Raw genomic sequence first — 12,243 nt, forward strand, 5'->3', positions numbered from 1 at the left:
ATTTATCTTCAGTGAAATGTCCGGGGAAAGACGGCACTAAATTACAACCGTCCACAGTCTTCTGTCTCGTATGCCTTTAGCCAGCAGCCGAGCACGTTACATTTGTGCTCTTCTGTTCATTCAGTGACTTTCCATTAAAGGATTACAAACGGCCTATTTTTAAATGATGCAAACTGTTTCATCAAAAGGACTTAACAATAAGCTGCTGCACAAAATAGAGCTTTTGAAATGGTATTAGCACAGCTCTTCTCAAAACAAGATGACGTCAGACAATTGCAAATAACTAAAAAAACAAAAAAGGATAAGACAACATGGAAAAGATGGAGGGGAAAAGAAACACAGAAGAGTTTTCAAAAACTAAAAGTGAATCAGTGAAAGGCATTAAACCACGTTAAAGACATGTTAGGTAAAAAAAACCTGTTAGAAGCAGACATTTTGTTGCCGCGAACAACACAGGGACAGGCATTCAAATTTGAAATCAGCTCCACTGCAGCGCTTCATTAATGGGATATAATGAGAGTATAATGAGGATTTAAAGCTCCAGAGCAAACTCACCTGATGATTACACAAATCTTTTGTCCCCGCTCACAGCACGAAGCACACATTCTCGGACACCATATGCTGCCATTAATGCTTTAATCGGCCAGGAGCAGGTGGGCAGAATGTGGGTGACATTACCGTCCGTCTCGATGCCAGGAGGAGCGGCGACAGCGGTGGAAGTGCCAGTTTCCAGTTGGTACCGGTCAGCGGCATAATGTTTACATCACGGGCTGGCAGTTCAAACTGTTTTCTGTAGCCGACTTGGGCACATGGACCGGGCCTACGACCACCGAGGAGGCCAATATTTAACCAGAACGTAGAGATTGAAAAGCAAATTGTGTTTTATAACCCTGCCTTCTAATATCTTAATAACAGGAAAGCAAACAGGTCAACTGATATTCTGTCCCATCTGCAGCGGATTCATTACAGTCATTAGAGAACACATTTAAAAAGGAAACTAGCTTCTTTCTTACAGCTGTATCAAGGTTACAAGATTCATTTATTTGCCATTTTACAACACAGGGTTGCACAATGAAATATAAGTTGAAAAGTTGTAAAGGCCACACATCTTGTTCCAGAGTCAGAGGGCTTCACTCAAATCATCAACAACGGCAGCCTTCAGTGTCTAGATATACACCGAACAGTTCATCGAAAACCAACCGGTCTGCTCCATCCATCATATGCAAATATATGTCACAACAAAAACACATTATATTCTGTGAAAAGAGCCGACCCGTTAAGCCACGCACGGATTGACGCGAGTTGCACGTTTAAGTGCATGTTAAGCCGTTTTGTTTTCCAGTAACTACTTTCAAACGACTTCCGCTTTTAGAGGATCAGCCTGGCTCTGCTGTAGTCAGTAATGACAACAACATTTGAATTATTTTCAAAACCATGTTTATTAAATTTAAAAAACACCATTTTGTTAACAGTTTCATAGCAATAGCAGGAAAACAACTGAAACTGTAAGAGAGCAACGACGTAGACGGGGCCTGGGCCAACCCCTGAGTTAAAAACCGGCTGTGTTTTTCGGAGCTTAAATTGTCCCTACGCTTCTGCTTTCTGGAGTCACCTGCATCTAACCTGGCATAGACTAGAGGAGAGTCAGTGCGGTAGTCAACATCTCAAGGTAGAACGCTGAAAGAAAACGAGACATAAGAAAACTCTGTAGACATCAGGTAGAAAAGTTGATTTGCAAAGTCACTTTTCAAGTCAAGATATTTCCTGCCAAAATATACCGAGTATGCAACGTTAACATGTAATTAGGTTGCCGGTACGTAGGTTTAAATCACTTTGGGAGTGGTTTCTGCACAGCTTTAGGGGAGGTGGACTTAGGGATGCGGTACAGACGTAGTCCAAAGAGGAAGTGCAAACGATGTCTATAAGGAGTGTTTGTTGAGGGGGGGGTGAGTGGGCGAGGGGCTTTTACGGGGGTATGAGCAAATCAGGGCTCCCCCCCCTTTACTCATCAAGGTGCTGAGAGGGGCGACTCTCTGGAGGGCGAGCCCGAGATATCCTCGGGGGGGAAAACTGTGAGTGTGCAGGCCCGGATCCCGCCCAGCGACTCGGGTAAGTCAAACACTTTGTGCCATTCGTCTTTCTCGGGGTCGTACTTCTGTACTATTTCCACCATGCAGCGATTGTTCCACGAGTAGCCGCCCACCACATAGATCTTATTCTCAAACACGGCCACGCCCACGTCACTCTGGCCTCGCAGCATGGCGGCGATAGGTGTCCACAAGTCCAGGGCGGGGGAGTAGTATTCGCAGCTCAGCACGTCGTCGTAGTCGCTGGTGCCCCGGAAGTGATTGCCCCCGATCACGTAGAGGCGGTCGCCCACTGTGCACATGCAGTGGAGGCCGCGCACTGTCGTCATGGGCGCTTTCTGAGTCCATTTATCTGCATCTGGGTCAAAGCACATCAGCTCCTTCTGAAAAGTGTCGTGAGTGATTCCCCCTGCAGCGAAAAAGGGAAAAGAGCGCAAATTAGCCTCCACACTAATGATTTGGGGGAGCAGGAACAGCTTTGTGGACGCGTCAGTCAGACCAATCTGTGACTCATTCAGCCATGTCAACCTACATGTATTTATGTGGGCCATGTGGAGCACTAGCCATAACACTGGAACATTTGCTTCCCTAACATTATAACGAACAGGATTCCGGACAAAGTCTGTACACTTTTAGTTTCCTCGATCCCCATTTGTCAAGCCTCGACGCAAACTCAACAGCCAATAAAATAAAATTTTGTAAACGAGCGACATCAATATTGTCTTCTACGGCGTGAACTAATGCTGATGATGAGCGCGATACAAAAACGTTCATGCACAAACAGACTGTAGACGGCGGGACACAAAAAGCTGAGGGAAAAGGGGGAGGAAAAAAACAACAACAAAAAAAAAACAGGACATGTCTACAGGGAAGGCTTAAAATAAAGAGGAACACAATCCCAGCATGCATTTGGGTGGAAGCCAGCCCTCCCCTCCTCCCTTTAGGCAGAGTGACTAGGAGCAAATTTGGAGACGATTTGCAGAGCGTGCCGAACAGAGGCAGAATCCCTCTTCTGCTGCTGCCCAGTGATCGTGTGCTCAGTTTATTGTTGAGGCCTGAGCCGTCTGTTCGGCTGCCATGACTCAGATCTGTGATGCTGCGCCTTCTTAATTGATCAAACCCAAAAGATAACCTGACTATCCATTTTCTTTATCCAAGTAGTCCACGGGGCAGGTCTGCCATTAAAAATCCTGACAAGGGAACAGTGCCGCAGCAGACGTACAGTCCTTATAATTCCTCTTGAGAGGCCCGGCTGCTATTCTGATTCAGTTTAAGGGCTTTAGCCTTTCTCTGATACAATGATGTCTGATCAGTATCCCAGTATCCTAATGGCTAATCAGTGCCATTAGTGAGACACCAAGAGCGGACAAGGCTTAGCCAAATTGAGACCGTCTAAGAGAGACAGGCTAAAAGCTTTTACCCTTCTATAGGCGTCACAGGAGCGACTGGTTCATTGTTTGTACTGTGCTCTACATAGGCCGTATAAACCCATTCCCCTCTACATGTACTGTAGATATGAATCAGGTGTAGAGTCCCCTTGAAGAACCAGTGACCTGCTTGGTTGGTTGAATCAGTGCCAACACAAGTGGGAACCGAGGAGAAGATGGAGGTGAGGCAGGAAAAGGCGACTCAGCATTTCACAGACTTTTAAAAAGGGCTGGAATATGAGATCTTACAATACAATCAAACTGATACCAGATGTTTATGAAATCACTCCCTGGTTCACTCATTCACCACTCCCTTTATAAACAGACAGTCATTTACCCTCAATAGTGAGCAGCACATTGAAAGTTCAGACACTTCACACAGATGGCTCAGGCACACAATGGTCATTTTACATCTATAAAATCCAACACTTTGCATTGTGGGATTGTTAGCAGAACACTCAAATAAAATGGCAGACCATTCCCCCACATTATTTGCTGAGCTGCTATAGTACTCGCAATATTAAAAAAATGATCAAGTGGGGGGAAAAAGCTTGCAGACATTAAAGATCACCGCCTTTTGCTGCATAAAATAAGCCAATTATGAGCCACTGTTATGAGGCCAGTACCACTCAAATTCAGACAACGGCCATAACAAACCAGCTTTCTTTTAAACGACTAAAATGCTTATTGAGCTTCGTTTCCACACCGAGAGAGACCCTACTCAGGTTGTGCGTCACCCCCAGCACTATTGAGCGTCTCTGCAAATCACTTATAGTTTTAAACCTAAAGTTAACAATCTCTGACATAAGAGCAGAACCCAAACCATTTTATATATGAAGCTTACAGAGTGTATGTCCTGCGGCATACATCAGGGCAAAAAAAAAAAAGGTACTTAAGAACGTTTATCTTCATCTACAAAGACGACCGGCTAATCCCTGCAGACTGAATGCTCACAGACAAAGAGCTAGTCACATACGTACGATGATAACGGTAAGTTTAAAATGTTGAAAAATATGACTCCTTTCTCAGTTGACATGCTAGACTAATAATAAAGCCAAGCTGATATCGGTAATAGTAGCTTATTGCAGATACATCTTGGTATCTGTGGATATGTTGGCCGATAATAAAAAACAAGAAACGGCATAACAGAAGTAGATTTGAGTTAAGAAACTGTGTCAAACATAAATAATTTGTATGTTAATTTCTCTCTTTCTGCATCTTGGTCACAATTTACAATAAAAAGAAATCCAAGGGACCCCCAAATATCGATATCAGAAGCAAAACCCCCGGCTATATTTACTCTCTCAGGTAAACCAGAGGCAGTGTGTCTCTGTGCTCGTTCACTAGCTGTGTCTGAACTCTGACGCACCACTCGAGCCGTGACGGTCTGTGGGCTGAGTGCATTTGTCAGCTTCATCCAGCTGACAGAATACCTTCAGACAGCGCAGCAGCACAGCCGCAGAATGTGACCTGATCTGCTGTGACAGACGGACACAGAACTGCACTTCAGAGAGGGTCACCTTGCACAGCAAGACCCCCCCACCCCCACCCCGAGACTGTGGGCGCTACAGTGGGGCCTCATGGGTAATGTTCTGTACCTTCTGCATTGAAAGCACTACATATGAGTTTTTCATATGAGCCATTATGCATATTTCTGTCTTGTGTCATGACTCACAGCTGTATTCAGAAAACTAATTCACAAGCTTTATCCTGTAACACGAAAATATTCATTCATTCATTGTAGTATTAGCTGCTGCAGGTGAAAAGCATGACATTGTGTCATTGTGTTAGTGAAATTTACCAGGCTATTGGCCTGCTTTTGAGCGCATCACTGAAACATGAACCAACACAAAAGGAATCCATTAAAATATCAAAAAGGATGAGCAATAAATACAATGTACTGCAGAGTACAGCCTGGGGGGGAAGAGAGAGAGAACAGCTGGCTACCAGCAGATTAGCTCACTCTGTGACCATTATGGTATTCATCATTTCACTTTTTTTCTTTTTTAAAGTGAAAAGATGCCTTTCATCTTCGCTCCGCGGTAATATTGGGCTCGCTAAATCATGCGGTCTATGTGGTCCAAAATATGTCTCAGGGTTTCACTTGGGATGAAAAATAGCTAACTGTGAAATTATATATATATATATATATATATATATATATATATATATATATATATATATATATATATATAATTAAAGTTTAGCTTTTTGTTTCAATGATAATAATCATGTATGAAGCTAGTTATTGGTTTCTGGTTAATTAGTTAGTTAATATGAAATCAAATTAAGAACCTGTTTCACATGAGTGCACACAGCACTCTAATGTAGAATGCAAACAAAATTCCATAGGATGAACTAAAACAAAACATAGCAAATGCATGGTATATCAGTTGCATGATTTATTATGTGGAACAGAAAAAAAACTAAAAACTAATATGGTGGCTAATGTGTTGCGTATACATCAATGTAATACTGACAGATTTGCAGATCTGTGGATTATGAAATTAAATTCACTGGTTGTGCGCACAGTAATCTAAATCAGGGAGTATATCTAGTAAAAAAAAGCATGTATGCTGGTCAGCACCTTGTATTGTAAATAAGCTTAATTCTGCAAGTTAACGAGAACGTTTTGGACATTTTCTTTTCACTTGCCTCCCAGCTGGCGAGAACAGCATGTGACTAGTGCAAAGGGGTTAATGTTGTTCATGTTAATGTAAGGGTGAGGATGACCATAAACTCCCTATTTTGTTTTCCTACCTCCGTTTCACCAAAACACATACAGCAAACAAATCTAGTTGGAAAACTCCTGCAATGTGTATGAACAGTCTTCATGTTCACGTGTTGTAGAACGATGGCAGTACCCACAGCCAGGAGGGATTAACACAGGCTCCTCCGTATTACACCTCCCACTCATGCTTCAGTCCTCTACTTTGCTCCATCCTTCCCAAATTTCCCTTCCACCCCTCCCATCCCCTGCCTTTGTAGCACCACTCTGGATTAGTCACACAGAGAAACTAGGGCTCATCTCCATAACGCAGGATCTGTTTCAATCCAAGTGAACAAGTATTGAGGTGACGCCTTAAAAGAACAATCTCGGTGTCCACCCTCATGCCCCGAGCATTGAATCCTCACAGACTTTAACCAACTTCACCTGCGTGCTCGGCATAGACGAAGCGAGTGAGCGAGGAAGGATTTGTAAAAGTCTGCAGTTGTGAAAGACACTATTTTTAAATGATAAATACAACTACGTAGCATTAGCATACCATCAGAAATCTCATAATTGAGGTCACTGAAAACACTCAAAACCTAGAATTCACTGTATGTACTATTTGTTAAAAAACGAAATACCAAATTAATGGTAAAATAATTGTAATAATACTGATTTGTGTTGTACTATTGGGACCCCACTCCCCCTACAGCCCTGTAATGCATGTGTCAATCACAAAGTGAATGTGGTTTGAACATGTACAGAACACACGCAGCCTGTCTCAATGAGTCACAGCAATGCATGATGCATCCAGTCGAGGTTTGAAGGAAAGGCAGCAGATGAGCAAACCACAGATTAGATTTCATGGCCTTGCATGTTATAAAATCTAATCAGTTGTTTGCTTCTGGTGAAGAAAGAAATGATCTAATAGGAAATCACAATGCACTGACATTCATTCTAATTATGACTCGAAGACATGAAATCTATCTTTAAACAAGCTTACTACACATCCACCCAGCATTACATATATGCCTCTTTATTTGGGTTGATTACAAGTGATCTTACTTACCTGAAATGTACATATAACCACCATACACCGTCCCAGCGTGGCCGTAATGTGGTTCATTCATTTTGGCAACATATGTCCATTCATTTGTCCTTGGGTTGTAGCACTCCACGGTAGCTTGAGGGAAAAAAGACAGATCAAAAAAAAAAAAGGATGTATTAGTAGAAAGTAGGTCAAGACACAACTAAGGAGGACAAACAGCAGCAAATGAGGCCTTGGAGGGTCTCAGTGTGGGAGCTAAAACACAGATTAAAATACACAGTACACATCTCTACAACCCCACCAGCACTGTGTGCACTGACTGCACAGGAAATGTGGAGATTGTAAGACCCTTTTTATGCTAAAGCCCCCGAGGATGGCTCGACAAATTATGTGAGAAGCCGGAGTAAAGACGCTGAGATTTATGAGTGACACCAATAGGTGAGCGGCCCCTTAACAAGCAGCCAGGGTCGACCACCTTACGGGCTCATTGGGAGCTTGAAAAAGGGAATCTACACCCTCGAAGAAGTGTTATAAAATATTATTTCAAATTACATGGAGGGGGAGTGCTTTGCACTTTTGTATCAAAACGCTAAACGTTCGGAGGAGCACAAGTGTACATTTTACCACAGCATTATGGGTCCTAGATAAGTTATCGTCTTATCTTCCCAGCTAAGGAAAGTCTCATCTGCATATAACAGGATAACGAGGTACAATCATTTTCAAACAGGGGTGGAGAAGTCTTGTTTTTACAGAGTGCAGCTAATAGAAAAAGTAGTTTGTGAACTGACACTGGCCAAAGAAGTGGTCTCAGCTGAACATCAACAATAAAAAAACACCTTTTAAAGGCTTTGGTTAAATCAAAAGACGTGAAATTATTTTAAAATGATATTGACTTCAAAGTACAGCAGCTCAGGACTCAGTCTGCACCACCTGGGGAAATCTCAGCGGGAGAAATGAGTGTAAACGTTACTCTGCTTGCTCAACAACTATCATGAAAGTAACCTTGAGCACAACACAAAATCTTGCAGCAGCTCAGTGGAAGTAGGACAGACATACGAGGAGACAAGACTTAATTCAATTGATTAAATGAATGCAGAGCAGGGTGGGATTTTTAAAAAAAGCAGCGTTATTAAAAACCTTTTCATAAACAAATGATAAAGAAACACGTGTATAAACTCATGTTGATTTACCTACAGAGACCAGATGCTCTTCTCAATTGAAAATCTGATGGTAGAGTAAAAAAGCCCCATGATCAGCTGAGAAGGTCATGTGCATAATTTGCATTATATTCTCTTCCTGCAGGCTGTTCACCAACACTCCGAGGGTCAAGCCAGTAGCTGGTGACATCTGGTAATAATCACTACGTGGCACACTCCTGACCTAGAGCAGCAGTTCCATGTCGGGTCGGGACCCCGTAATGGGGTGGAAAGTTACTGTAAATGATTTACATGATTTTTGTCATTTTGAAAGACACAATAAGCAAACAAACAAGCCTAATGGGGGAATGGTGTCTGACCAGCTTCCTCCTGTAAAGATCCGTTGTTGAGCTTTTTCCTTTTATAATCTGGGGTATTTCAGACGTAACAATAAAGCCACACCCGTATGACCTACCCAGAGTAAACAAATATGATGCCAGGGCCGGGCGCATCCAGAAAACACATCAAGGCTGAACCACGTGCAGTGAAAGGGCAGTGGAACGTAAAGCAGAGAAAGGCAGTTGTGTGGACAGCCAGTGAACCGGGGCCGTGTACTTTGATCTAATTATAACCCAGAAGAGACAGCGGCTCACACAGCGGCCTCTCTCTCTCTCTCTCTCTCTCTCTCTCTCTCTCTCTCTCTCTCTCTCTCTCTCCACTGCAGTTACAGAGCTGACTTTAAGTATTGGGTGGCACCTCTCTGTGGTCCACAGTTTCGGGTGCTGAGATTCCAGACTGGTTACGCAGCAACCAAAACTACAATGGACAGATATAAATATATCACTTCATTGAAGTGCTTCTAGTGGAGGGGTGAGCCGTGTGTCTAAATGTCACAAAATTTCTGTTTAAACTATGAAAAGTAATCAGATTACCGACTAAAGATGATCTGACACGATCCCTTTATAATCACTGACAACTATTATCTGACACAGCATTGTAGCAAATAGAGATATTGTGAGGTAGACTGCAATATTAACGTATTCAACTCAACAAAAAGACTTAGGTGTGTGCTGTGGCTTTGTTGTGCTGGATTGCACTATATTATCAGGTGAAGAAATAGAAAAAGTTACATTACAGCACAACAACCACATCACCAAGCAACAGCCTTAAAAAACGATATGAAACTTCTGACACAGTGACAAATGAGATTGAACATTAGACGTCGCAAATAGATTCTGCATCACGGCTTTATCGAAGATATTTCACATTCAAGAGCGGCAAGTGGGAGAGCGAATGAGTTTCTGTTGGTAATAATGTTGTTTTTTTGAAAGGCTTAACACCCACAACTATAGATTGAAGCACAATATTTCATAAGATAAAAAAACATGCTGTGAATTTTGAAAATACATTTTGACTTTTGGGCTTGAGGACAATCACACACACACACACACACACACACACACACACACACACACACACAGAGATATTATTGCTGCAAAATATTAATAAGGCCTGGCTGAAATACTTCTGTACTTAAAGATTACAGTAGATTGATTACAGATTACGGTAGATTGTAAAGGAGTTCACGATGATGTGCACGTCCTTCTAACAATCATATTAAATTACACAGAGATTATGCATACGACATGAAACAGCAAATGATGTGTAGGCACAACATTTGATTACCCGCATCAGTATGCTCGCAGCCTTATTAAAACTGCACAGTCTCTCTGCTACTGCTGCTCGACATTTAAGTGCATAATCTCATACAATATTAATTAAAAGGGTTCTGTTGTTGCTTGAACAGAAGAATTAAAACAAGCAGGGAAATAAACTCACCGAGTTCCCCCGCAGCGTTCCTTCCGCCGACAGCGTAGAGGTGTCCCTTGAGCGCACTGAGGTGGAAGAAGGTCCGTTTCTCGTTAAGGCATGCCACCTGCATCCACTTGTTGTAGCGCGGGTCGTACCGGAACACCGTGTCCACCGCCGTCTTGCCTTTGGTGTCGTAGTTGCTTTGGCCGCCCACCACGTAGAGAAAGTTGCCGATGACCGCAATGCCGTGCTGGTAGCGGGGCGCGTCCATGGGCGCCAGCGCCTTCCACTCGTGAGCCTTCTCGTCGAAAAGACGCAGCTCCTTACTCACGACCAGCTGCTGGCGCAGGACACCGCCCAGGGTGACCAGGTGGGCGCTGTCCGAGCGGATGGCTGTCCGTTCCGACTGCATAACCGGTTGCATGTAGGGCATCATTTGGTAGTTGCTCGCCTCCAGGAGGAGGTTGACGCATGTGTTGTCCGTGCGCATAAAGTCCACTGTCTGCACGTGATTGATGAGCTCCTGGGGGTTCATGAGGGGGAAGCGGATGTTCTTCATGAGCTTCGCGGCATAGTCCATGCGACTGTCTTCGTAGCGCAACCAGCGGCAAGCGGCCTTGAACAGGTCCAGCTCGGTGCAGTGTTTCAAGCTGTTGCTGGACAGCACAAAAGCCAACCGCTCAAACGGCAGCTTGACGAACTCTCCCGTGCCCAGCAGCGAGGGGAAGTTCTTCAGGATGAAGTTGTTCACATATTTGTCCACCTCTGTGAGGTTGTACGCGTTGGCGATGCGCCCCACCTCGACACAGTTGTCGAGAGAAACCTGCGAGGGGAGGGGGGGGGGGGGGGGGGGGGGGTAAATCAAAATCTTGGAAAGCTGCAACTAAGACATCTTACATGGACGAATGCATCTTCTCAGCTTGTGTAGAGAAACTCGCTTCCTTAGACAGAATGACTTCTAAATTAAATATTAGTGATTTAGCTTTGAGGGATGCTGCAATCAGAGGCAAATTAACATTCAGCCTACACCTGAACATAAGAGGATTTGCTGCTTTTATTGGTATTCTATCAGTGTATACTTAATACCTTTTAGTTTTTAGACTGGTGGCAAGACAAATAAGCAATTTCAAGATGTCAATACATGGGCTCTAAAGAAATCAATCTTTGCAATCATTAGTTAGTTTCAGTTACATTTTAGTGTATTTAAAAGAAAAAGAAAAAGCTCATACCTTCTGAACACACCAAAGTCCAGAAACATTGATATATAATATTTTGGGGGAACAATTATTAGAATATCTTTTGAAATCAAGTTATTTCAGCAAATGTTCAATCAACATGTTCAACAGCAAATGTACAACTGGCCAACACTAGAGGAAATCTGTGCACTGTGCAGTAATGTGCAGCTTTTGGCTCGTGTGTCTCACTACTCACCCCAGATATAAGGAAAACCTTGCAGAAGTCCAGCACAGGAAGGATTTGTAAGAAGCTGGCTGCCTCAAGTGTGTCTTGCAGATTCTCCATGTTGAGCGACAACTTGGCCGTGTAGATAAAGTCAATGATCTTCTTCAGGCCTATTCGGTTAACTCCGTGAAGCTTGATGCACATTAAATCCTGTTCTTTCATTCCACCTGCATCGGGAGAGCGTGGGGGGATGAGAAAAGGTAGATGCTCAAACATAATCGGATTTGACTGACAGGTCTGCTCTCAGCCGCATCTATTTGATTTTTTTTTTTTTTTAAACTTTAAGAATAAAGCTTGTTATATAAGCTTCATCCATATAAGCTTCATCCTTCAAAAACATATAACAAATTTAATTAATTAAAAATGCATCATATAATTTGGATGCATATGCCATTGAGTGTAAATGGCAATGAAATGTTTTCAGTGTCCAAGGACTTACGTTCAGAGAAAGGATTGAAGGTCTTAGGAAGAATCCCATTGCTCAGCATCTGTGCTCACACTAATGAGCTATCGCTCGCTCTAAGTACAGTTTCCCCTTGCTCCTGCTTTAACCAGCTTCTTT

General features: G+C 43.0%; 1 protein-coding gene across 4 annotated transcripts in view; it reads right to left on the reverse strand.

Moving 5' to 3' along the window:
- Positions 1-1,414: 1,414 nt before the first annotated feature.
- Positions 1,415-12,243, reverse strand: part of klhl13 (kelch-like family member 13) — a 31,573-nt gene continuing 20,744 nt past the window's right edge. For all 4 annotated transcript variants that reach the window (XM_068715747.1, XM_068715744.1, XM_068715748.1 and 1 more), the window contains 4 exons: positions 11,652-11,848; positions 10,248-11,043; positions 7,294-7,407; positions 1,415-2,496 (listed from right to left, as the gene is read on the reverse strand). In XM_068715747.1, coding sequence (XP_068571848.1) covers positions 2,009-2,496; positions 7,294-7,407; positions 10,248-11,043; positions 11,652-11,848 — 1,595 coding nt within the window. In that variant the 3' untranslated portion in view covers positions 1,415-2,008. The remainder of the gene's footprint in view (positions 2,497-7,293; positions 7,408-10,247; positions 11,044-11,651; positions 11,849-12,243) is intronic.

The sequence above is a fragment of the Cebidichthys violaceus genome, unplaced genomic scaffold (assembly GCF_023349555.1).
Source record: "Cebidichthys violaceus isolate CVI_PGR_0920_01 unplaced genomic scaffold, fCebVio1.0.p SCAF_20, whole genome shotgun sequence".
NCBI classification, from domain to species: domain Eukaryota; kingdom Metazoa; phylum Chordata; class Actinopteri; order Perciformes; family Stichaeidae; genus Cebidichthys; species Cebidichthys violaceus.